The sequence below is a fragment of the Trichomycterus rosablanca genome, chromosome 11, assembly GCF_030014385.1.
Source record: "Trichomycterus rosablanca isolate fTriRos1 chromosome 11, fTriRos1.hap1, whole genome shotgun sequence".
NCBI classification, from domain to species: domain Eukaryota; kingdom Metazoa; phylum Chordata; class Actinopteri; order Siluriformes; family Trichomycteridae; genus Trichomycterus; species Trichomycterus rosablanca.
In genome coordinates this window covers 25,794,790-25,822,693 of record NC_085998.1, presented here as the reverse complement: position 1 = coordinate 25,822,693, position 27,904 = coordinate 25,794,790, and the positions used below count along the sequence as shown (strand labels likewise).

The 27,904-nt window shown below is 37.7% G+C and overlaps 1 protein-coding gene across 2 annotated transcripts in view; it reads left to right on the top strand.

The window, feature by feature from the left end:
- Positions 1–27,904, top strand: part of bcar1 (BCAR1 scaffold protein, Cas family member) — an 88,398-nt gene that overhangs the window by 41,655 nt on the left and 18,839 nt on the right. Inside the window, exons 1-2 of one of the 2 annotated variants that reach the window (XM_063004096.1) lie at positions 14,680–14,864; positions 26,098–26,715. In XM_063004096.1, the coding sequence (XP_062860166.1) occupies positions 14,853–14,864; positions 26,098–26,715 (630 nt within the window). In that variant the 5' untranslated portion in view covers positions 14,680–14,852. Of the gene's footprint in view, positions 1–14,679; positions 14,865–26,097; positions 26,716–27,904 lie in introns of those variants that run through there. The other variant, XM_063004095.1, reaches the window with a different exon arrangement.

Genomic DNA, 27,904 nt, shown 5'->3' with positions numbered 1-27,904 from the left:
TGGATGGGTGAGTGAATACTTTTGGCAATATAGTGTATATATAACAAAGTCTACATGCATAAAACTATACAGAAAAAGATCTCACATTAATTAGCACAATGTCAAAAATATTTTCTTGCTAATGAAACAGGTCATTTTCACAAGTACATACACAGTGCTATTTTTACATTTTATATTTATATTTTTCTATTATTTACATTATTTTATGGTAGTAGAGTTAAAGGGATACCTGGGCTCAGTAGCATCTTTTTATAAAGAAATTGGAATGAGTGTGTGACACCCCATAGGCTGCCACAGCCTTAACTGAGAGTTGGGTAAAACAGAGATGCCCTGTAGTTTATTCCTTCCTTATGCCCTGTGTTTGTGAGTGATACTGGACCCAACGTGACACTGATCATAATGAAAGAGTTTCCTAAGCTTGAGGAATTATTAATTAATGTATTTTTTGTATAAAGTACAGTTACTTTATGGACAACCCTATCATGTAGTGACATAAAGATTATAATGGTTTATAATTTTACAATATACAATACAGGAACATTTAAACTGGAGCCAGCATATACAGACTTATACCGAGTCCCGCTAATGATGAAAAATGTCTGATTGGAGTTTACATAAATGCTTTAGTAGAGGGCTCATTTACAGGCTCCTGGGGTATCAGTACTGGAATGGTGTGTACTGAGTATTAGAGCTGTGATTAACAATGCAAACTATAATGTGTGTGTGCACCCCGGCTTAGGTGGGTTTTGATAGAATTGCTATATTGTAGTATTAATAAGAAGGAATGATGTGTTGTATATGCTCGGCATGATACAACAGGTTAACAGGTTCAACTGTGGTGGAAACTGCACATTTAAGCAGCTATGAATATATCAATAGTTTTCTTCTTACTGTTTATTTTTAGAGCATTTGACATTTTAGTAGAAATAAAATCCCAAACACATTTATCACTTTGCCTAGCAAGTAAAAACAAGATCTTGCAAAATTTGGGTAGGTGTCACTGAGCATTATAATTTGGATGCCTTTGAAATTGTAATTATCTTATGGCACCCATCATTAATGTATATTTATTTTGTAAATAATGATGCCTGATTTTACATTTAATATATTTAATACATTTATTTATATTTTTTTGAAAATAATTCTAGTAAAAATTATGATATGGCTAAAGTTGTATGTTGTTGGAATTTTTTATTCTTTTCACTTTCACTTTATTCCATTCTAGCTTATATTTTTTTATCTTTTTGGTTTCAGTCCCCTCTTTCTTTCTTTTAGATATTTTATTTTCTGTTGTTATTCACACAGAAATAAGCTTTACATTCTATGTATTGTCCTCTGTCCATGCATTGTCCTCTGTTGCTGCCCGGGCCAGCAAGTCTAGATGGAGTACTCTAGATGCTATGAGCCTACATCTTACCTGCACTGCTCCTCCCTTTTAGGTGTTCTGTAAATTGTTCAGCTGCCTTCAGGGGGCACCCATAGAGGTAGGTCCAACAAAGCATTGCAGAGAGTTCTGTTAAATACTAACAGCATACTGGTGTATGAGACTTAGTGCATTCAGCTTGAATTTGTATGGATTTAAGATGGGAGAGATGTTTAAACAAGCCTGGGTTGATTTTGTTGGCATGGTTGTATAATTAAACTTTGGAGTGTGTATTTTTTTGACAACATACAACATTGTCAATGTACTGGCATTTTAATAGTAACGTTATGTGCTTTGCTGATTACTGACTCAAAAAATTGTTGTGTTTTGAGACAAAAGTCCTTTAAAAAAATAATGGCACCATCCTATTATTGCACTATTTATTGAGACTGTGTCTCTTTCCCCAATCCTGCAGTGGCCTCGGGGCAAGACTCTGAATGTCCTTGAGTAGCCAATTTAAAGCCCAGACTTTATCTGCCACCAGTTTAGATCATGCCTTATGTTCCAGTATTTTCTGGTAATCAGAGAAACTAAAGTTCTTTTAAATGAAGGCTGTCCAATCACGCTGGAAAAGGAAATGTCCTTTCCCACTCGTTTTCCAGAAAGGTGGAAGTATGTGGACTGTGGCGGCACAGTGGCTTGGTGGTTAGAACCATCGCCTCACAGAAAGAAAGTCCTGGATTCGATTCCCAGATGGAACGGTCTAGGTCCTCTCTGTGTGGAGTTTGCATGTTATCCGTGTCTGTGTGGGTTTCCTAGTCAGGTTAAGGTATAAGTGTGTTTGTAAATGTTTGTATGTTTGTTTGACCTGTAATAGACTGGTGACCTGTCCAGGTTGTTTCCTGCCTTTCACTCAGTGAATTGGACCCACCGCGACCCAAAATAGAATAAACCGGTGGTAAAACAGACAATGAATTAATAAGTAAATGAATAAATTTTGTGTGGATTTGTTGGAGTCGTTATATGATGACTCCCATTTGGCAATCATCAGTTTGTTAAACATTATTTTCCAAAACCATGGGCATTAACAGTCTGGACATAATACTCTGGCTAGCAGCTGACATTTTTCTGCATCCCAAAGGTGTTTTTATTTATGGGGTGTTTAATTAGCCTGTGGTCTAGTGTTCTCTCAACATTAGATGTGTGTAAAAGTTGCATGTTTGTGTATCTGTGCCTTTGTATCAAAATTTCAATGAATAGCATGTCGGTTTCTTTGTTTAGCTAAGCTCTGTGAAACACAAATGGCTTATTAGCTACTGGTCAGGTTTATTTTTCTGACTGAAGTACCAGATTATCATACACCGGGTGTAAAGTGGGGGGTCTCGAACTGCCTGCCTGGCAGTAATGGCTCAAATGGTGTTACTAAGCAGCGTAGATACTGATCTGCTCATTAGAGGCCATTATATGTACGGTTGGCACGCACACACACAATGTTTAGACTTTGTGTGCATTCTGTACTCTAGAGCAGCTCTTGCTCGCTGGTGAGAATACTGTATGCCCTACTGACCTCTTACCCCGTGACATCCATGAGCTTTTGCAAAAAAAAAAAAAAAAATCACGGCCCCCTCTTTCTATGTATCTATCTCTCTCTTTCTTGCACAGAATAACTTAGTATTCAATTCATACTTTCTGGTATTTATGTCATTTGTATATACTGCATTAGAAAAAACAGCCAGCCAGTTCACCTTCCTACTAGTGAATGCTAGAAAATGGTGAAACTTAAATCTATAAACTTTTTAATGTTTTTTTACCCAGGTACCAACTTTGTTTTACTGGCCTTATACTGGCTTTATATACACATTGAACTAAATACTTTTTTTAATCTCTTACACTCTGTGGAGTAATTGCAGAGAATTATACTATAATGAGGAACAGAATTAATTCTAAAATATACTATTCTCCTTAAAAAAAATTATATATATTTATTTATTTTTAAAAATGTGAAGAACAATGTTCCTCAAAAAAAAGATTTGAAGGAATTTGCATAAATCTCCCTCTATAGTGAATAATATCATTCAATGATTCAAGAAATCTGGAGGAATTTCAGTGTTTAAAGGGCAAGGGTGCAAGCCTAAACTGAACACACATGATCTCTAATCCCTCAGATTGCACTGCATCAAGAACTATCATTTATTAATAGCTAATATGACTACATCGGCAGGGGGTTACTTTGGCAAACCTTTGTCAAGCACTACAATACAGAGTTACATTAATGCTGGAGTTAGCCTACCACATTCCAGCATTCCTCTGAGAGGGCCAGGGGAAATATAAGGCAGATATTTGTAGGATTGTTGGTAATGTTTTAACTGTAAGTAGTGTTATGTCAAACCATGTGTACATCTCTCACCTTGTGGTTGTGTTAGCAAGTAAGCTGGGTAATTGTTGCTGTTTTTGCTCACCATGAGGGATGCTGCTTATGTCAATAGAGCTGACTGGATTATCCCTGTCTAAGAGAGATTTTAGATAGTGTCCTGACATAAATTGAAAATAAATACATTTATTAATAATAATAAAAAAAAACTAAATAATAACAACCCAAACAATGTCATGCAGTGGAAAAAAACATTTTTGAAATGCAATAAAAAGAACAATCTGTGATTTCAAAGATTGTCTTGAACCTTTTTTTTTTACATAAAGTAGAAAGAAAAGAGTATTTTATAAATATAAACACATTTAGAATTTAATACCTGCAACACAGTCCAAATAATAGGACAGAGGCAAAATAAGAGTCAAAAAGTGACAGTGATATTCCACAGTAAGTAAGCAGATAAATTGGTGAATCATTACTGGGTATAAAAGAAGGAGCCAGCACTGACTCAGCCTTTACAGGCAATGATGAGTCACAGCTTATCACTTTGTTTCAACTAGATAGAGATAATTGTTAGTCAGTTCAAAAAGAACATCGCCCAATGCAATATTGCAAATATTTGATTTTCTTTTTATCATCCACCATACATAATATTGTGCAAACATTAAGCAAATCCAGAAAAATCTTAGTCTTTGAAAGGCAAGGCCGGAAACCACTGTTAAAAGTTTGTTGCATTTGAAGCCTTAGACGACATTGCATGAGAAACCATCATACTGCTGTTGGAGTACCTTGAAAAAACTGTTACTTAACACAGTCCACCACTGCATCAAGAAATGCAACCTAAAACTTTGTTACACAAAGAGAAAGCCATACATTAATTCTATGCACAAACTATGCACAAACTATGATTCCATAGTTCAACTCAACTCAAACTGTTATCAACAAGTCCCAAAAGCCAGGGTCTGTCATGGTATAGGGTTATGCCAGTGGTATTTGTGTCTGTGTCACTGTACGATGTAATTTACACTTATGTGATGGCAGCATAAATGCAGAAATGTACATTGAGATTGAGAGCAACATAAGACTCAGACTCAGCTTTATTGTCATTCAACCACGTACATGATAGAATGAAATACAGTTACCCAGGCCTTGGTGTGTGTGACATGAATAAAATAAGAATAGACTAAGATAAGTACAAAATAGAATAAACACAATAAAGCACCTCTAAAATGAAATATTTTTCAAAACTACATGCTGCACACATTACAAAGGCAACTCTGCAGAAGAAGATGTACTGGACTGGCCTGCCAGAGAGAATGAGTGGAGAATTTTTGACTCTTGCAGAAAAAAAAATGGGACAAAATAACACCTGCAATATTTTATCTCTTGGTATCCTTGGTGCCAAAACATGTTTTAGTATTGTGAGAGGAAATGGCAACATTACAAAGTGGTAAATGCTTTACCATCCCAACTTACCATTCCAAGAAATATTAATATATGCCTACTCCATATCACATCCACTAAGGCAGAGTCTTTTTATTTTGCAGCTCTGCAGCACCTGTACTACCTACATGCATTTGTTACAATGCCAATTTAAATAAACAAAGCAAATAAACACATTTAAATTTATCTACATAATTAAAAACTACAAAAGGTTATCAATCTTTTTCTTTGTCCCTATGATGTTTTCCCCCTTACCCACACACACACACACACAGGCACATGAGTAATATCCCCAGTGCAATCTGTAACCCAATCAGCTTCCCATGTCTTTTTAGCTGCATATAATACCATTTGCTTGCATTAACATTAAAGCTAATCTTTTTATTGAAGAAAAGGAGATAATTAGAGTGTGTGTGTAAGAGAGAGATACTGCTACATACACCATTAGCACTTCCCCATAGTTCTTCTTTAAAGAGGGAAAACACTTTTGTAGTTTTTATTCATTTCAAAGCATTAGAATGTTCTGTAGATAAAAGGACAAATTACAAAAATTCTTTATGTAAATTAAATGTTGTGTAGGTGCATGGTGAAAAAAAGTATCCATAATTTTTGGTTCAGGCTAGTCTTTGTTTTTTCCTGCTTTGAAACAGACAGGGAGGGCTTTTCCGCTGTCTGTTGGAAGCGGGGGGGGTCAGTTGTCAGTTTAAAAAAGTCAGCCTGTCATTTTTAATAACAAATGGTCAGCCTGCAACTGTTGAAGGTGTGTGTGTCCATCTGTGCTTTTGCATAGGAATGCAAAATGCTACGTTAATTTGCGAGTCTGTATTATTTTTGTTTGTTTGCTCATGCAAATGTGTGGTTGTTTAAGATTGTTGCAGATGACTTGCTTCCTTCATCATACGCAGTTCAAAAGCGCAGAGACAGGTTGTGCACTGAGCTGGACAGCCCCATCAAAGAAATAGACCCTTTTCTGTTAGGTCCTTCAAAGCTGCATCAATGTTGCTGTTGGTTGGGGAGCAGATGTCACTGCACAAGGACGTGCATTGTTTAGGTCCGTCAGTGAATCAAAGCAGCAGAGAATTGAAGGAATCACTCCAAAAACCAGTCACTGTGGCTCTGACAATTATTTCTTATTATCTAGATATTTTATAATAAAACATCAAAGATTGTTCTTCCAAAATAATTCCATTGCAATCACTTGAAGCTTATTGAATCTTGATAGTGTAAATTTGCGCACAAGTTTATACTTGTACCTAATTTGCTAATTGACCACCAACTGCTGAATTTATTTAACTGTTTATTGTCAGGCTGGTTAGATGTATGTCTTTTGTGTGTATTACCCGACGTTCTTTAAAAGCCACTGGAAAAAAAGAAATAAGAAATGATGGATAAGGTTCTATTAGAATGAGGCAGGTAAACAATAAGCAGAAATAACAGGTAAAAATGCACTTTATTTTGATGCAGAAACAGAAATGAGACTGTTCTCCTGTTATAATTGTGACCTCTGCTGCATGCACAACAAACACTCACATTGGTCAAGTAGGTCCACAGTAGGGATGCATCAATACCATTTTTTCCCAACCGAGTACAAGTACATGTATTTTTGTACTTGCCGATATCAATACCAATACCTATTGGATCAGATATCTGACATGCTAGAAAACTCGATCCGGTCGCCGAGCGCTCGGCGAGCCGGTCGGATCGAGTTGTTGGGTAGTTCACACTTAGCGATCGAGAGCCGAGTTTTGATCGCCGAGCGAACGCCGAGTTGCTCCCGAGCCGGCAAATCTAGCTCCAACCAGTCGCCGAGTGAAAATCAGGGCAAAAATCGTGTAGTGTGAACTAGGCATAACGCAGCAACGTGCACTAGGCACACGGTATCGGATGTTTAGTATCATAGCCTCGTTTGCAAGTACGAGTACAAGTTAATGAGCGCGTATCGGGCAAATACCCGATACCAGTATCGGTACTCATGCATCTCTAGTCCACAGGCTAGCATTCGCCTTCACCAACACTTGTAAAGCCACTAGCTGCTTCTTTTTACTGGCCAACATTAACATACACAAAACATGTTATGCTTTTTCCTATTGCTTGCCTTTTTTAATGTACTGAATCTAACCAGTCCTCCATCAGACACAGGCAATTGTGTCTCTACAGTGCTGACCGGAGTGGAGGCACAGGGACTCGAACCCAAATATTAACAAACAACCTTGCCTTTGCTTGTAAGCTAAAAAGTTCCTCTATTTAGAAATACAGACTTAATTGCCTAATTACACATTTACATGCAACACAATACATTTAAAAATGTTTTTGTGTACCTGAATAATAATATCCCTTAAAACTTTTAATAAGCTAATTGGTTAAAAGCCTAGAAAACATTAAACTTTATAGTGTAGCGTCGCCACTGGGGGGCCGGCACAGGCTTTACCCAGAAAGCCTTGCGGCAGTGGTGTCTAAGCTCACCGTAGCCGTGTATCCCGTTGTTGGGAGTGGGGTGGCTGCGGTGAGGGTTGGGTAAGTAGCTTAAATGTTTGTCTGTTGTATGAATGTATGTGTCTATGAATGGGTGTCTGTTCCTAAACCACTGAATGAACTGCCAAAGGCAGCTCACTCGCAGCCCCAACGCTCTCTTTCCTACTCGCCGGCGCCACATTGGTGTCAGAAGTGGGATTGTGGCATTGGGGTGGCTCTGGTGGTACAGTGGGCCAATATGTCCGGTCTGTTTGAGTGCGCTAGCCCAGGTGGCTGTAGGGGCAGGGTGCCCGGTCCAGCAGTGGGTGGAAGAGCGGCTCGGCAGTGTAATGGGGTGCGGTCTGGCCGAGGAGCCACCCAGTGGACGCTGGTGAGTAGGTCACCGGGACGGTTGACCATTAGGGAGGGGGCAGTGTAGCGTCGCCACTGGGGGGCCGGCACAGGCTTTACCCAGAAAGCCTTGCGGCAGTGGTGTCTAAGCTCACCGTAGCCGTGTATCCCGTTGTTGGGAGTGGGGTGGGGTGGCTGCGGTGAGGGTTGGGTAAGTAGCTTAAATGTTTGTCTGTTGTATGAATGTATGTGTGTATGAATGGGTGTCTGTTCCTAAACCACTGAATGAACTGCCAAAGGCAGCTCACTCGCAGCCCCGACGCGCTGGCGCCACAATATCAAACTTTATACCAAAATTTTGTAGCACAGTATATTTTAAGATTCTGGCGGTTTCACTGTATATTTTATTTTTTGTATGACGTTTTATATGTCTGTGGCTTATTCTACTGTCATTAGTACATAGAATATTAAACATTTTAATTTCACCATGTATATAATTAGGGTTTTGAGTACTATAAGGTTTGCTTGGCCCCACAAAACTACACAATGGAATCAGTATGTAAGCAACAGTTGCAAAATACAAAATTTTTATAGTTTTGTTAATATTTAAATATTATACAATTAACTCTCCCTTTAACACATAAAACAATGTTTTCATTCTTCCAGTCACCACTGATACCCCTTTTCCACCGGCGCAGAAAGGTTCCGGTTCGCGAACTTGATTTGGAACCGGTTATGCGTGTTTCCACTGAAAAAAAAGAGGTTCCAGACAGCGAACTAGCATTTTAATCTGGCACCACAGAATACTTGGTTTTTCAGTGCGAACCGTGACGTCATCTGTGGGCGTGTCAAAGTTGTAGAGGTTTGGGTGCTTTTACAAGAGAAGCTGCAAAACCGCTGTGCTGTTGTCTCGTATGGAGCTTGACAACAAGTAATAACATAGAAGTTTAGAGTTGCTATGTCGTACTTTTAGTACATTCAGCCCTGTTTTTACATTAAGCTTTTTCGACTGTCCTGAGAAGCAGATTCTGAACCCCAAACTGCATAACCACCACACGTGAAGTAAACACAGCTAAACACAAAAAATAGAGTAGGTTTGATGGTTATTTCACTCAAATTGATGTTTGTGTCGTAGAACTTTAGTGATGTTTCACCACTCAATCTGAGCACTGAGCAAATCGGCTATTTGCGCCTAGGGTTCGCGTTGAGAGCGAGAACGCTTCTCACATGAACACACTAAAAAAGCAACAATGGCGACAAACATGTCTACGTCTTCTTATCACCAATAGATAATCAATGCTTTTTGCATAAAATCGAACATCTGTAACAACAGCGCAAATGCTCGCAGGTAATCTACAAGCTCCGCCATCATGTTACTACTCTTTACTTTTGTTGGGCAACGGCCACCGTTGATGACGCATGCTTGGTTCTTAAAAACTGGTGAAACACCAAGGTTCAAAGAAACCTGAACAGAACCGGTTCAAGAACCAGAGTTCTTTTAGTGGAAAACCGCTATGAGTGCACAGTTATACCGTTATTCTGAGGTATGACTCCACTGTACAATTTCTGATTTGTTGTCATAGAAAAGTGGACGACTTTACATATCTCCGCTTGCAGCTTGCTTTAGTGTTGTTGGTATAACATTGGTTTAGCAACTGACCTGAAGTATTTTCGCCTCAGTAAGATACCTCGAATCCAGTATTTTAATCATTGCTCTGAAATCTTATTTCTCAACTGTTTATAGATAAATCATGTCCTTGCATAGATGGATTGTTGCAACGTTAGTAATTTTGCTTTTGCTTTTTTTAACAGCTGTGGCTCGACAAACCGTATATAGTGTTTTAGTCTGTGTCAGAAACCAAAACAATGTCTAAACTGTCGACACAGCTCATTTCTTTGGCAGGTTTTTTCAGTGCATCTTTGGTCTCCCTCTCTTCATTCTCCATCAGTTTTCTGTTTCCTGTTTTTTTTTTTTTAAATTTTTTTTCCCCCCACCATATAGAGGAAACCTCTTTCATTTAACACTGTTACGCTAACGTACCTGGCTAACTAGTGAACTGTACCTAATCTTCAAGGCACTCCATAGGGCATTTAGCGACAAACAATATGACTGCTGCCTTTTTTTTAATTTTTTTTTATTTTTTTTTTACCCCTTTTTCTCCCCTTTTTAGCCCATCCAATTGTTCAATTAGCATCGTGCTTCCTCTCTGTCTATGCCGAACCCTGCCCTGACGGAGGTGATTGAAGCTAACCCGTATCCCCTCCGAAACACGAGCAGCAGCCAGATCTTTGCCACCCACACATTGACGAGTTTGGCGCCACCTAGCGTTGCATGCGGAGAGACACACCCTAAGTGCACCCCCTCCCATCTCTGTGTAAGCGCCTCCAATCAGCCGGCAGAGAACGCAACCGCATTCTGACAGAGAGAGACCCACATCCGGTTCTTTGTCCCACCCCCCACATGAGCAACCGGCCAATCGTTGCTCATATAGCCACTCAGCTTCGAACCGGTAAAGCAAGGCTGGATTCGATACGACGCTTCTCAGAATCCAGCCCTGGTTGCAGCGCGTTTCTTTTTACCGCTGCGCCACCTGAGCGGCAGACTGCTGCCTTTTAAAGCCGAATGAACCGTCATGCTGCCCAGAACTAGTACACAGTAAACCCACCAAGGGTTGTCTCATCATGCCTTGAAAATGATCATAAATCCCACTTAACATTTTACATTCTAGGAGCCTTTAGGAGTCAATTTCCTATATTTTATTAAAACATGCACCATAGTAAAAGTCACCGTTTATAGGTAAAACATTACTTATATTTTTATATATCATATTTATATATATGGTAATATATACCATATTTTTCAATTTTAATAATTTATTTGGATCCCCTAAACTATTTAAAGGTATTATGCACTGTATAAAGTAAAACAACTTAAAATAATTGCAGACACTCATTAGGAAATATTTTAAACTGTTGAATTATGAAGTGGAAAGCCTTAACTCATCCTTATTTATGAAGGAGTAGGTCTTTTCAGGATGCTCCTGTTATACCCAAGCAGGATGCATAACCTAAACTTGCATAACTTAAAATGTTGCACCTACCCTAACTTTTTTAAAATATGGAAATTGAAGTTTTAAAATGTCATGTCAAAGGGGTTATTGTAAAACCAGAAACAATCGAAGCACCAGTGGTCATAAGCAAAGCAAAGATAATGGTATAGAGATAGAAATGTATTTCTATTTCTATTACTTCTCAGAAAAAAAAGCTTGATATCTCTATGTAGAATTTTCACAGTGGAAAAAAATAACACAAACATTTTCCTGCAATCAACAAAAAACAGCAATGCACATTAATGCATTTACTGACACACTCCAAAAAAGTAATTTTCTAAGTGCAATATTTTAAACACTGCATATAAGTCTCAGATGCAGTCATTTTCTTTCATCATAGCAGCTGAGTCAAAATACCAACCACACCCAGTTATACTGTCCTTATGGTGAGGTCAGATTTTTGTGTTTCAGACCACAGTATTTATTAAAAAACATTTAATTTGTCCAAAATATGTAAGGTATTATAAGTGTCCCTACTGTTTTTTCATGTCTTTTAAAAGATCATTATTAGGCTTTTTAGCACTTTTGAGGAAAAAATCCCTCACTTAGTATATTGTCCTGTAGTATGACCTTCAGAGCTATTAGAAAAGACAAATTATTCTAACAATGATGTTTAAACTCAACCTTAATGCCAAAAGATTAGTGGTTATATAAAGTGGTTATATTTTTGGTACATGTTGAACCTCCTCTCCTGACCTCCCTAAAATGTCTGTAACAGACTGTACATAAATTCAGCACCCTGGTGCAAAACGTCCAGAAGGAGGAGGATTTGGAGAAAGCAAGATAAATTTGAATAACATATTCTTTTAGTGTGACCCACACAGAGTGAATAGTTCTGAAGAGGCTGGTTTGGCATTGACATATGATTTAATGGCATGTTTGATATCGACAAATGTTGTGTGCCAGCCTGTATAATGGGATGAAGGTTCTGTGATTAAGGGGGCATTAAGTGTGTGTCTGTGCAGTGCGATAGTGTGTAGGTGTGAGGAATGCATTGGCAGCCTGACCCATCTGACATCGGGCCATGCAGACACAATGAGTCTACTGTCCACCACACACATACACACAGTCAAGAAGTCCAGTAACCATGAATGAACTAAGACTCCATTTTTGAGGCAGGTGAATAGAAACATGCATGACGCAACAGCATTGTTCTTAAAAATTAAAAAAGGGTGTTACTCATACAGGCACAGTTTGCCGTTGATTGGATTTCCATTAATTTAGCAGCCATACACAAGCCATTAGCATGCACAATGCCAAGCTCCAAATTAATTCCCCTGTTGGTAGTAATATGTTTGGTGATAAGAAGTGACACAATCAATAACTGCACGCACATAAACACTGTTAAGCGACAGAACTGGTTACACTTAAGCTCTCTGGAATGCCATCAGAGCAAGGGACCATTCCTAACAAATAGTGTATCAGACTCTTTTTTACCAACTGTGCCACAGGATGAGATTAGATAATTATCGTTAGATAATGATTGATAACAGCTCTGAATTCCCAATGCATGTTTCATAGGTACACATAACCTTTGCCATTGGCCAACACTAATAGAAACTTTTAATTACCTTTTTCAAATTACACCCACACTATATTACATGAATTACATTAGGAGATGGGCTCAACCTGACATTCTGACCTTTATCAGAGAGCTGGACAGTGATATCAAGCACTGATATTTGGCTTTTGAAGACAATGTAAACTTGATATTAACCACAAAGCATTAAAACATCAAATGGTGAAATTCACACAGCACTGTTGACATCTACTTGTTGAATCTTGAAGTATGTTTGACTGTATTTCTTGATCAGAAGCCAGAGTACATTGATTAACCTTGAATAGCAAGGCAGCAGATCATAGTTTTAAACAGATTGTTTTATTAATTAATAATGGTGAGAAAACATGATACAACTCCAATTTAACCATGTCTGAGTGAAATTTATGTTTGCAAATGTAAATTAGTAAAATTTTTCCTGAGCAATCTATTGTGAATGCAGTTTAATGTATCTGGCAAAGCATTACCAGGAAATGTTCCACATATCTGGTGCCTTCAAGAACTTTGGCATGCTTTTTACCATCATATGTTTTTGTGTACTTGCTTTGCTTTTTTAAATAGTAATGTTAACATAACATTTACATTTGCGGCATTTAGAAGATGCTTTTTTTTCATCCAAAATGACTTACAATTATGACTGAACACGATTTGAGCAATTGAGGGTTAAGGGCCTTTTTCAGGGGCCCAACAGAGGCAACTTGGTGGTGGTGGGGCTTGAACCGGCAACCTTCTGATTATTAGTCTAGTAACTTAACCACTGAGCTACCACTCAACGTAAGAGTGTTGTAAAGCAGCTTCAGGCAGTGGGTAAGTCTCTTTGTTTCAGTGAAGCAAATATAGGTAAAACTTTGACTTTTTCTGTACTGACTGCATGCTCCATTACTGCTGCTGGGATTTAGATGCCGTCTGCAGCCTGAACCAACTCTAGTTGCTGAGCGGAAGAATGGACCCACAGATACATTGAATGGCAAGGTGGCATCGGTTGTCAAAAGAAGTGTATCCCTTAGGACTTTACTGCTATTAGCATGGATACGCTCTGTTCTAGCGCCAAAGTGGTGGAATGAACTTCCTCTGTCTGTCCGAACATCTGAGTCTCTTGCTGTCTTTAAAAAACGATTAAAAACCCACCTTTTTACTAAACACTTAGGCTGACTTGTACTTATTTACTAACATTTTGTTCCATTCTTTTCCATTAAAAAAAAAAAAAAAAAAAAAGGCACTTTGGTTCTAACAGGTTTTTAGCAGATTTGTGTTCTTTGACTGTTGTTTTCCTAAACTTGAGAAATGAAATGTTCACTATAGAAGCACTTCTGTAAGTCGCTCTGGATAAGAGCGTCTGCTAAATGCTGAAAATGTAAATGTAAATGTAAATGTAAATACAGCTTCTTTAAAACAATGTTAAATGTTCTATTCAGCTTTTTTATTTTATTTTATTTTTTTAATTTTTTTTATTTATTTATTTATTTATTTTTTGGTAAAATGTCTGTATCTGTAAGCCATCTGATAATAGGTGCTATATAGATAAAATGACTCAAGTTCAAGTCATTTAAATTAATTAGACTTAAACCATCTTTGTTGTCAGTGTATCTTTAGTAAAACTGGATAAGTTACATGAGACAAACTTTTACTGGGACTATAGAAATAGCCAAAAAGCCCAGACAGGAAAAAAGACAGGAATTTTGAGGGGTTAAAGGAAAAGACACAGACAAAGTAGTAGTAGGGGGATGTGTGTGTATAAAGAAAAAAAAGCTAATGTCTGTTTCCCCTCACAGGTCAACAAGGAGGCTCCTTAAACATTCCTTACAGGCAGGGAAAAAATTTACATAAAAAGAGCTTTCCCAGCCAATACAATTCATGAAGGGAAATCTCAGGATTGTGCTGGGACCAGGGTGTCAGATTACACTGTGCCCTGCCTTCTCTAGCGTCAAAGCAAGGGAGGGAGTAAAGAGGGAGGGAGCTGGAGAATGAGAGTGAAGGACAGAACGAAAGAGAGAAGTATATAGGACAGTCTCATTCTTAGCCTCTGAGATCACGGAATAGGACTATGTGCTACAGTCTGTCCTGACTGTTTTTTGCCCAACAGATAATTAAAAGTTTGACCTGGAGGTGGCTAATCCGAGGGAGTTTTTTGTTTGGTTGTCCTGGGCCAAATCTCAGGGTCATTAAGAGTTGCCTGGAGTCCCAGTGGCTCACACAGCAGGACTGAAAATGAATTATCTGGTGAGTGACACTGAGTGTGTGTGTGTGTGTGTGTGTGTGTGTGAGATATATATGTGGGAATGTCTGTGCTAAATAGTCCAGCTGTGGAAAACAGGGAAGTATCAGACCAATCAGAGGGAAAAGAATCAGAAAAAAGGAACTCTAGGTTTATTTTGTTTACCTCTTTTTGTTACTATAGGGATTTGACTGTATTTTGTCTTTTTTTGTGTGTATATTGTGTTTCATTTGGGGATTAGAAATTTCCATCTACTTTCCATCCACTTTTTAGTTTAAGCCAAATTAACATATTTGAAAACCAGTCAGAAGTGGTAGGATTAAAAATTTTGTGTAATTATAAGTGTAATAGTGTAATTGGGAGATCCTAACTGCACTATCCAAGACTGCAATATAATGCTTTCAGCAGGAGTAAGCTGGAGTGCTTACAGAGGTTACTTCCTTAGAGTGTTCAGACCAAAATCATGGAAGTATGGCGCTGCCTCTATGGGGCTTGCACTGCTGACTCAGTAGAAGGTTGAAAGATTAAGGTTTTATTATGGATGTCAGGCACACAGAAAGCGAGAGAAAGAGAGAGAGAGAGAGAAAGAGAGAGAGGCGGATCACAGGGGCCAGACTGAAATTGCTGTTGTTTAAATGCGTTGGCACACACTTAGCTTGTAAAGGCAGGAATGACACAGGACTATGGTATTTGGAAACAAAAGCTGGTTTCGTCTAAGGAGACTTTACTCCTTGCATGCTGGGGCTGACCCCCTGCATAACCCATTAATAGCTTCTTTGTCTGGATGGCTTACTTTGAGAAAGTAACAATGTTTTGGTGGGTTTTCTTGTAATTAAAATGTTTTTGACAGTGCCATAAACTTGATCAAAATGAGAAACAAGGGCTTGATTTTAAGCTACAGTATGTACACATTTTGTTTTAATTTTAAACAGGCTTTTCTAATAATGTAATTCTGTGTTAGAGCTTTTTATTTCTTAGTGTCTTAGCAAAGCCCAATAAACAATATTAATCAGGTAAAAGCCCCCTCAATTCATTAAACCTGGCTCATATGGCTGATCCTGAATCAGCCATAGAGTGATTTACCCCATGACTCACCCTTGACTCACGCTTCATCTCCATGGCTCAGGAATTCACCCCCTATATTCATCCCTTACTCCTAAGGGAGCTTGACAATCAAGGTCTAATCCTCAGACATCACTATAATTAGTAAAATGTTCCCTTTCATGCTGATCGTAAACCAAATGAGTAGAACTTTGAGACCTATAAACATGATATAAAATTCATTGTTAATTCTTGCTACACCCACCCCTTGCCACGGATAATTATTGTAAATTTTTAAGCTGCTGTCTTAGTGAGCAAAATTTATTGAATTTTATCCAAAGTGTCTTACACTTGTTACTGAGTATAATGCAAGGCATTGCTCAGGAGCCCAACAGTGGCAACTTGCTGGCAGTGGGTCTTGAACCAGTGACCTTCCAATTACCAGTCCATTACATTAACCACTGTGCTACAACTGCCCCTGTATATCTCTGTGGTTAAATACAGATGAATTTGTATAATAAAACCTCTGGTGTTAAAAAGTTGCCATATAATACAGGTCCTTCTCAAAAAATTTGCATATTGTGATAAAGTTCATTATTTTCCATAATGTAATGATAAAAATTAAACTTTCATATATTTTAGATTCATTGCACACCAACTGAAATATTTCAGGTCTTTTATTGTTTTAATACTGATGATTTTGGCATACAGCTCATGAAAACCCAAAATTCCTATCTCAAAAAATTAGCATATTTCATCCGACCAATAAAAGAAAAGTGTTTTTAATACAAAAAAAGTCAACCTTCAAATAATTATGTTCAGTTATGCACTCAATACTTGGTCGGGAATCCTTTTGCAGAAATGACTGCTTCAATGCGGCGTGGCATGGAGGCAATCAGCCTGTGGCACTGCTGAGGTGTTATGGAGGCCCAGGATGCTTCGATAGCGGCCTTAAGCTCATCCAGAGTGTTGGGTCTTGTGTCTCTCAACTTTCTCTTCACAATATCCCACAGATTCTCTATGGGGTTCAGGTCAGAAGAGTTGGCAGGCCAATTGAGCACAGTAATACCATGGTCAGTAAACCATTCACCAGTGGTTTTGGCACTGTGAGCAGGTGCCAGGTCGTGCTGAAAAATGAAATCTTCATCTCCATAAAGCTTTTCAGCAGATGGAAGCATGAAGTGCTCCAAAATCTCCTGATAGCTAGCTGCATTGACCCTGCCCTTGATAAAACACAGTGGACCAACACCAGCAGCTGACATGGCACCCCAGACCATCACTGACTGTGGGTACTTGACACTGGACTTCAGGCATTTTGGCATTTCCTTCTCCCCAGTCTTCCCAGGCTTTCATCCGAAAACAGTACTTTGGACCACTGAGCAACAGTCCAGTGCTGCTGTTTCTGGTTCAAAAGTGGCTTGACCTGGGGAATGCGGCACCTGTAGCCCATTTCCTGCACACGCCTGTGCACGGTGGCTCTGGATGTTTCTACTCCAGACTCAGTCCACTGCTTCCGCAGGTCCCCCAAGGTCTGGAATCGGCCCTTCTCCACAATCTTCCTCAGGGTCCGGTCACCTCTTCTCGTTGTGCAGCGTTTTCTGCCACACTTTTTCCTTCCCACAGACTTCCCACTGAGGTGCCTTGATACAGCACTCTGGGAACAGCCTATTCGTTCAGAAATTTCTTTCTGTGTCTTACCCTCTTGCTTGAGGGTGTCAATGATGGCCTTCTGGACAGCAGTCAGGTCGGCAGTCTTACCCATGATTGCAGTTTTGAGTAATGAACCAGGCTGGGAGTTTTTAAAAGCCTAAGGAATCTTTTGCAGGTGTTTAGAGTTAATTCGTTGATTCAGATGATTAGGTTAATAGCTCGTTTAGAGAACCTTTTCATGATATGCTAATTTTTTGAGATTTTGGGTTTTCATGAGCTGTATGCCAAAATCATCAGTATTAAAACAATAAAAGACCTGAAATATTTCAGTTGGTGTGCAATGAATCTAAAATATATGAAAGTTTAATTTTTATCATTACATTATGGAAAATAATGAACTTTATCACAATATGCTAATTTTTTGAGAAGGACCTGTATATGTTTATTTCTCATTATAATTACAAGTATTATGAAGGGGTACCACAATATTAGGGAAAAAGTACTATGATTAGGTGTTTATACTAATTTATTCATACCAGTTAAATAGTCATTGCCTTCAGTAAAGCTGGTTTCCAGTCCTATGGATTTTAACTGTATGAATTTAGCAATCATAAAGTCTGATGACTCACAGGAAGAAAGAAGGAGGTTTGTTCAGGGATGGATAAATGTGAAGCAGGCCGGTTGTAAAGCTGAATAAGTTATGATGAGATTTGCTGTTTACCTGAAAGCCTAAAGCTAATGCTGTGCTTTGTAATAGTTTTCAGAGATCAGAAAAGGTAATGACCATCTAAGAAAGGATCTGGTTGATTGTAGCTTTATTGATAACCTAAGACGGTAAAGACACCTCTGAACAATAGTTCCTGAGTTTTTCCTGACTTTGTCAAAACCACTGAAATGTCAAACTAAGTGACATGCTGAACTGGAGAGTGACTACAGTAGTCTTATGAATGCATACATTTCTTTTTAAATCAATTAAAACAATAGTTCCTGAGTTTTTCCTGACTTTGTCAAAACCACTGAAATGTCAAACTAAGTGACATGCTGAACTGGAGAGTGACTACAGTAGTCTTATGAATGCATACATTTCTTTTTAAATCAATTTTAAGAAGCTGCAAAATTCTTTACATGTCATGCCAGGTCTCTGACTCAGGGCTAAAAAAATCATTTCAGCTTTAGATTCTTGTTTTTTTATTTTTTTATTGTCTTTATTGGTTATATTGGTTAAATTATTGGATTTTCATTTTATGTTATGACACCTTTTAAATGGATTTTTGACAAGTTGACAAATAAATTTTTTTTTCTTTTAACTGTTATTATACGAAACACTCAAGGATGAACTACTTAATGAGAGTATCACCAATGTGTTATGTGAGCAGGTCACTTGTGCAGATTATTGGCAGAAAAATAGCACTGGGTAAAAATATGAATAAAAGAGGAAAGTACAGTCAACATAGTGGCTGTCCTACAGGCTAACATATTAACTAAGGGGAAAAATCCCATGTAACCAGTTGTAATTTTGATTTTAAGAATCATGTTGCAAAATTAGAATAAAAAAACTTCAGTTGTAAATAATGTTTGCCAAAGAAACTGGGCAAAATTATCGTGCAGAATAAAAATTTGGTAAACACTGACATTAGTAAACGTTTGTCTGCAACTACCGTATTGCATACCATATTGACCTCTGAGGGACGAGTTTGCTTAGCTTGCTATCAGTGGCCCATACTGCCAGGGAAGCCCCAAGTAAGTGAGTTTCTAAGTAAGAAGTCTTTGTTTTTGTTGAGTCCTTAGATAGTACACTAGTAAATTATTTGAAACTATGCCTAAATCAAGCAGCTGGAAGTGGGATTGCATTACATCCTTGTTTTCATTATAGAGATAAAAATATTAAAATGGTCAATCATTTGAGTTGACTCGATATAAAATGGATTTTTTTAACTTAAAAAAAGCATAAAGAAAGCATAAAACAATAGAATTATTAATAAATGTTGTAGTGTTGATCGCGCAGAATTACTTAAAAAAAAAGTAATGGTACTACTGTTGTATTTACAATGTAACAGAACAGCTTCTTTACATAATAGATCACACCTGGGCATTGTATGAGGTCAGTGGCAATTAAAAATCATACGTAATTAATTGTACATCGACAATGCAATACAACAGAATTGTTTAATTTTGAAGGGACCGCTATTTTTTAAAAATTTACTAAGTTTAAATTTACGTGTGTGTGAGTGTATCCAGCTTCACCGTAATGTGTTGGTGAACAGAACTGAGTGCGGTTGATAGAGACGTTAAAGTTTTAACAAAACATGGACTTTTTAACATGGACTTTTTAAAGTATTTACTTACTGAAGTGAGATTAAAGTTGTTTATGGATTACAATTAAAATCACCATTACGACACTAACACAGAAATACAAGAACTTGAACGATGCAGAGCGGTGACATCTGAAGCTTTGCTAGCCAAACTGTAAAAGCAACAAGGACTTTTTTACAAGGTAGTTTTACACATCCAGAACTGGAGCAGATTTGTGATATTCAAAAAGAATATCCAACTAGAACAAATAACTGAAAAACAGCAAATTAGGTCATTAGACTGCAAAGAAAATAGCAATAGCACTTTGTGTAAAAATAATTTAAACACCTGCACATTTTGTTCACACCTGTTTTTGTGAAAGTTGATTAAATAGATTAAATGTCTGCTTCTCATTTTAACTGCCTGCTTGTAACATCTACTCTGAATAGCAACAGCTTACCAGAACTGTACAATTTACTGCTTTTTTAATAAAGAGTTACAGTTAATTTTGAGTACAATCAGGTTCACTGTATTAGTCTGGCCCTCCACAACAGTCCCAGTTTCTTATGTGGCCCCTTGGAAAATTTAGTTGTCCACCTCTGTAATAGAGACATTGCTTCTTTACGTAATTTCAGACTGAAAGATAACTGAGCAATAAAGTTTAAAAATAATCTGCTTTATTTAAAATGTGGAGATGCTACTGTCTATAATAGGAAGTAAACAAATCCACAGTTTGCCAAATTATCTGCTAAAAATAAATTCTGACTTTTTCATAATTAGTTTTACATTTCAAACTTGATAATCAAATTCATATTAAAATCTACATTTATATTATTAGACTAATTGTTCTTTGCTTATAAATGCTCTGTTATTACTTTTTTAGAAGTTTGTCATGAACTGTTGCTTTGAGCTAACAATTTTAAATAAATAAAAAAACCAGCCAAAATGTTACCTAACCCAAAGAGTGTTTTGAAAGGCTACAGAGATTATTTTTTCAGCATGTACACTAACCCTATTGGGCAAGTTCAGCATAGGCAGCAAGCCAGCACTTGACTGTAGCCTGAAGCTACAAGAATGTGAGATGTTTTCTTATGAGTGACACACACTCACCTAACAGGAAAGGAGTGCCCAGAGAAGTGCCTTTGTTTTTCTGTTGCCTGAAGGAAAGCACGGAGGCATGATTGTTGACTCCACAGTAGTCTTTAAATGTTGGTGTGTTTTCAAATGTTTTTAGCATGGAAATGCTTTATTTTAGGGCGGTGTGTTTGTGTTTTCATCTGGCTGTTTTTGCTTTGGTTGTTGACTTAATTTCTGTGGGCTTTGTGTTGTGTATGTGTAATGCACCAGGTGCGTGTGTGTGTGTCTGTGTTAGGGTGTTTCATGTTGTTAGCTGTATGACGAGGTGGAATGTGAGGTAAGAAGGTGTAAAGAAGTTGTGGAATGCTTCAGTACAGATGCCGGTAGCAAAGAGATATGCCTAAACTTGTGTAGGGGATAACAAAAACACACACACAAGTTTTTAGACAAATAATTTAATACTTTTTAGAAGCCCACTTTGGAGCAAAGGGTGTTTTGGATATGTCTCTACAAGCTTTGCACACCTGAATATGGACAGTTTATTCTATTTTTCATGGCAGATCTTCTCAATTTCTGTCATTTCTGTTATTTTAAATAACAGTGATTCCTGGATGAGTGATTCCAGGCCATCCACTGTTCTCCATATCTGTGAATATTGGCATTGTGGTTTACTGGAGTCCCAGAGCTTTATCAATAGCTTTGTAATTTCTTTTCAGACTGGTAAATTTCAATGAACAGTGCACATGGGCAGATCTTAATTTTTTGTAGTTTTGTGTTATTTTCTGTAAAAACATTGCTACAAAAGATTTCATAACAAGCAACAAATAATAATGGCTAATATTGGTAAACTTAAGCAAAAAATATAAAATTATTAGCAAAATAAAATGCCGGGCAATGACTAAGTCTTTTGACATGTATGGTCATCTCAGCTCTTTGGTATAGCTTGCTTTTTTCAGTTTAACTTTTATCTTCACTTTTACTACACTGGATTTGTTGTTAGTATGAGGTCGTATTTTGCTAAGAAATGCTGAGCCAGAAAACAAATGCTTGCTATTTAAATGTGTAGTTTAAAAGCAAAATACTACTGTCATTAATGTTTTTGAGTTATCTTTCTGATTACTAAAAATGTTTTTCCTGTTAAGATTACTGTAAGTGTAACTGTACAAGCAATAAAATAATGTTGAATAACAGTGGCACAAAAACGCTAACCTTCAATAGTACTAATAAAATAAAGCACGGAGCAACAAATTACCACTAGAAATGCAAAGTGAATAAGAAATACAAATTTAGCCTAAAATGTTTTATGGTGGACTGTTCCTGGCCACCTAATTGTAGTTAGTTGCAAAATATTCAACAGGAAGTAACAGAAATGGAAATGTATCACAGTATCATTTTATTGATGTTACCATTGAGATCTCCACCAGATAAAATAGTAAACAATACTTATAAGAGAAGTAAGATAGCCATCTCCTGAATATGTTTAACTCCATATAGATTTATTTCATGTCTATAGTCTTCATTCATTTCTTTCATATTTCATATACTTCACAGACATACGTTCACATACAAACAATTCTTCCCTCCCACCATTTTTCCCCTTCTTCTCCTGTGGCCTATTGTTAGAGCTTAAGTTTGGTCTTGCCTGTAGCAAACACAGTTCATATATCCTGTAACTAGAGCAGGCCACTATTGTTCTTAGCCCTAAGTGACTGAAGTCAACTGGAGCATTTTGCTTTTTTGTATTGCTGGTAAAAGCTCTACAATTTTTTGTTAATTCTACATGCTCTAATTGTGTTGCCTGTTCAGTGTGTGTAAGTTCTTTCTAAAAATTACATGCTCTACCTCAAGCATGTTGCCTACATTTGAGGTATTTTAATACCTACAAGAGTACGTCTTACCAAGAATTATCACCTGCCCTTCCTGGAAGTTGAAAAACTCCTAGAGAAACCAGGTGATAATTCTTGCTCAGACATACAGTTGTAGGTATTGTATTTCAGCATGACAAGCATCGATCCACTCTGATCTCACTGCCTAATAACAGTGGGTTGCACTAATCACCAGTTTGTTGCTGCTCATCACAACTCATACTTACTCAGCTTGCTAATTACACAAATGACAGGTCAACAACCTCAAAAAGCTAGGGTTGGTGTAATGTCTGCTGTATTAACATTTTAACCTGGACTCATGCATAACTTAGCCTAGTAATACACTTGCTGTGTTTCCTGATTTAGCAACATAAATTAAAGAGCAAAACATTACTTTAAACATTCTACTTAGGCACAGGTGTCCATAAGGAAAAGAGACAATACTGTTTTTGTCCATTTGTTTTGAAGCCAGTGAAGCTTTTGTTGGTAGAGGTGGTGTTTGCTTAGGGCTGATGGGAGCAAAAATGGCATGAAAAATTAGCTAGCATTTAAGAAAACAAAAAAATGGATTAACCTTACTTTTATAGGTGTTTTACTAATTATAAAGTTTTTATATACAAACATCAACTTTAAAATATTTCAGTGTGGAATTCTTCCAGAATGCTAATGCTTCCACAGTCAACTAGGCATGTTGTTGTTAAGAATTAATAAAACATGTAGGCCACTTTCTACAAAGCAGAAACAACAATTCTATGGCAACAATTTGTAGAAGGTTTTTTTAATTCTCTTATTTAACTGCCTCTGTTCACATTGTGAGGGTTAAATGAAAGTGAGTTCTTGCAGTTATAGTCTAAAACCTTGGTTTGCGAGAGGAATGAAAGCTGTAATATACAAATACTAACCAAATGTTTTGCTGACTTTAACAAAGCCTGTTTCATATGAAAGACATAAGATAAATGCTCTCCCCCCACAACCTTTGCACACACACACACCCTGCTTTTTCGTGTAGTGCCTTCTCATCCATTGACTTTACTGTGTGCACTCCACCAGCTGCCACATTATTTCCTGTTCAGCAGCCACTAACCCTTTCACTTCCTTCCTTTTTTTTCTTTCCACAATTTTGTATATATTTTCATTTCTCTTCCTACTCTTTACCTTGTGGATCTTTTTGCTTTTTATATTTCTTATTTCTGTAATCTCTCATTCCTCAAACCCCTGCTTTTGTCAAGTTCCTGCCATTTTTCTTACTGGCCATTTTTAATGCAAATGGTTGAATATTAAGTCCTTTGGATGTATATTCCATTTTCTTTTACTTTTCACCAATACTAACTTTTCTTTGCTATTTTCTATTGAGCAGCGGGGAAGCATTTCTGACTTGTTCTCTATGTGTTACATTTCTTTCTAAAATGTAATTCATGTAATTATGTAACATGCAGAGTAGGACTGAGTGACTGATCGTTCGACAATCAGTCAGTGCTGCAAATCAGATGAGAATTGTTGTTTTTTTAGCCACAGCAGCATATTTGACTTTTTTTTTTTGGATAGTACAATAAAAATAATGCTTGTTATATTTTTATAGGATGCTATGTTGGGGGGTTAATGGTTAATTATTGACTAATGAAGATCTCTTATCAATTTGAAAGAATTGCAAAATATACATTTCTAAGAACAACAGTACAAGGTTTTATATAACCTATTTAATTTATTTAAAATGGACAATATTCAGAACTTCTTATCGATTATCTGAACTGGAAAGGAATAGCACAACCAGGTAATGTAGTTGTAAACATCATAAATTGTGTACTATTTAATATGTTTTCCTATTTTGCTGTTTGGGACACTATTCATAAGTTAAGCTCTGTTTTTATTAATCAGGTCAGTGGTAGTGACCCTGGACTAGTGATTAAAAGGTCTCTGATTCAAGCTCCACCAGTTATTGTGTCCTCTTAACTAGTCTTGAGAGCTTCTTGTTATTTGTGGCATTTGTGAGTGTGTGTGTGTGTGTGTGTGTGAATGTTCCAGGGCTGCATGGGAATGTCCAAGCCAGCTGCTAGCCAGCACCAAGCCACTCTGGTTTATTATTTAGTACTTATGCCTAAGGGAGATGCTACGACCAGTCTGACAACACAAGCAGGGCATTCATCAAGAAAATGTTGCCTTCCCGCTCTCTGCCAACACAACACAGAGACCCAGCATTCATCACAACCCCACCATTCTTAGCACAGATTGCTACAAACACATACACATCTTATTTAGTGCACAATGGCTCACATACTGCCACTCACTATTATGGCACAGAGACGAGTTTGTGTCCTGATAGAAGAAACATAATAAGGATTGTCTGTATATTCGCGTGGGTAATAATGAATGTCTGTAAAGAGAGAATGTCAATGTTAGAGAGAGAATGTGAGAGAATGAAACTCAAAAACGTAGCTAGGCTTGATCAAAAAGTCTTTGTCCTTGCCATGCCCATCTAGTCTCTCCAGTTCTCTCCATTTTTGACACAGATATAGTTAATTAGATAAAATAAGATTCTGTATGTTGCCAGTGAGCTTTGACATTTCAACCTTTTCTTTAACAAAGGCTGAATGTTGAATGACATAAAAATTACTTTACACTTCAAGATGTATAATGGAGCTTTGGTTCAGTTTGGAACATCTTATAAATTAGCCAGTGACATGCTGTTCATTTGGAGCAAGGAAAGTGATGAAGTACCATTGGTGTATGCTGGAGCTTTTTTAAGTGGGTGCATTGAGAGACAAGCTACACGAGCCAGGCTCTACCCTTCTCTATTGCCGGTGTGGGGCCTGAAAGCAAACATTTGTTTGGTGTAAATGACTGGCAGTGCTTGTGGGTGGCTTTTTTAGTACTAAGACAGATGGATTGCTTGTTGTGTAGGGCAGGGTAGTAATGGATACTCACAGAGTGGCATTTTGTATTAATGTACCTGGACACTAAAAAGAAATCAGGTTTATGAGCAGTGTTAAAATTTTGTCTTTTTGTTAGTTAGTAATAGCGGTTGATCTGTAAAAATCTAAATCCATTGATGCTTTCAATGTGCATAAAGCTGTATTGTAATTGTTGTAAATATGTATTAATTTAAAACAAGCATTTAGTTTGGTATTGTTATCAAACTAACAATTAACATGACAACACTAATGCTAATACATGCTAACTGATGTTATTTAAAAGTTCTTTTTTAAACCTTTGCATTTTTATTATTTTTATTTTGTATGCTAAAAGTTGTTTTCTCTCTCTTTCTCTTTTTTCTCTCTTACTTTTTTTCTTTCTTTCTGTCATTCTTTTCTACTAGAACGTGTTGGCTAAGGCATTATATGACAATGTGGCAGAGTCTCCAGATGAGCTCTCCTTCCGAAAAGGAGACATAATGACCGTGTTGGAGCGAGACACTCAAGGCTTGGATGGCTGGTGGCTCTGCTCATTACATGGGCGCCAGGGCATTGTACCAGGTAACCGACTCAAAATTTTGGTGGGCATGTATGATAAACAACAGCAGCAGCAGCCCCTTAGCCCACAACCATGTACACCTCAAAGCCACCTCAGCATACCACCCAGTGCCTATTCTAAACCCTTGCCTTCTACCCAGTACACAACCATGCACCCTGCCTGCACCAGCCCTCCCAACTTGTACCAGGTGCCCACTGGTCCCCAGACTCCACAGACCCAGCCCAAAGCACCCCCTCTTACACAGAAACAATGTACTGGCAAGTATCACCCCATCACACAGGAAATCTATCAGGTGCCGCCCTCCATGGGCACACCAGGCCAGGAGGTCTATCAGGTGCCACCTGCAACAGAAGAGCAGGATGTGTATCAGGTGCCACCTTCTTTGAACCAGAAACAAGAAATCTACCAAACCCCACCATCCATGGACAAGAGATGCTGGGACTCCTCCAAGACATTGGGGAAGGTAGGGATGCACAACTCAAATAATAATAATAATAATAACAATATAGTGGCTTGGTGGGTAGCACTGCCACCTCACAGCATGAAGTGTTGATTACCAGGTTGAGTGGTTATCAAGCATGTTAAGCATGTTCTCCCTGTGTGGATAATTGGGGCTACTAATATTTTTTTGTGTGTGTGATTGTGTGTGTGTGTTTGCCCTGTGATTGCCTGGCAACCTGCCCAGGGTATTTTCTACCTTTTGCCCAATTAATTGAACCCACTGCAACCCAGAATTGGATAAAGTGGTGGTAAAACAGACAATGAATGAATGAACAAACTAACAGTTATATTAGTATGAGAAGTATTTGTGGAAGTCAAGGATCTACAGACACAAATATCTAGTGATAAACTAGCTATGAGTTTATGACTGACAGTGACACTACTGACAGCGACAATGACTTGCAGGGCCATTCAGCATATGGCAAAAAGGCTTGAACAATAATTCCCCATTGTACCTAGTGTCTTATTTGATAAAACATGTATGTGGTAAAATTAAATGAACAAAAACAAATAGGAAATTTAGGATAGCCAGAGATGAAAAAAGGCTGTGAAATGGGAGTGGAGTAAATGAAATATACAGTAATAAACAATGCAGTGACAAAAATTGGTGGAGACTACAGGCATGGTAAGGTTGTGACTAATATAAGATGTCTTCAGTTCTTCTGTAGCAGCCAGTGCCACTTATTTGGGGCTGTCCTCAAGTCAGTGCATAGACTCATATTTTTATGCACCTGCATCAGGATTAATGAAATGAATTAAGTAAATAATGGGTCAGAGGAAAAAGAGGAGATGTACAGCTGCTTTCCTACTGACTTCCAGCCATGTGTACCCATGTTAGTACACTTAGGGATATGGCATTGTTAATAAAAAATTTAAAAACCTGCCAATTTAAAATGCATGCTCATACTTTAATTGACACAGAGGTACAGCTGGTATAATATGAACCACACAGCAACAAGGTCTTGGGAAACTGGGTTCAAAGTGAGTATTCCCTGTCTGCATGGGTTTTAATTTTGTACTCTAACATTCTTCCACCAGCAAGTGGCTGCTCTACATTACCCCTAGATGGAAGTAAATACTTGTTTAAATGTGTAATATCTTGCCATGAAATGCTTTATGTTAAGGGTGTCTCTTAGCATTGCTAAGATTGG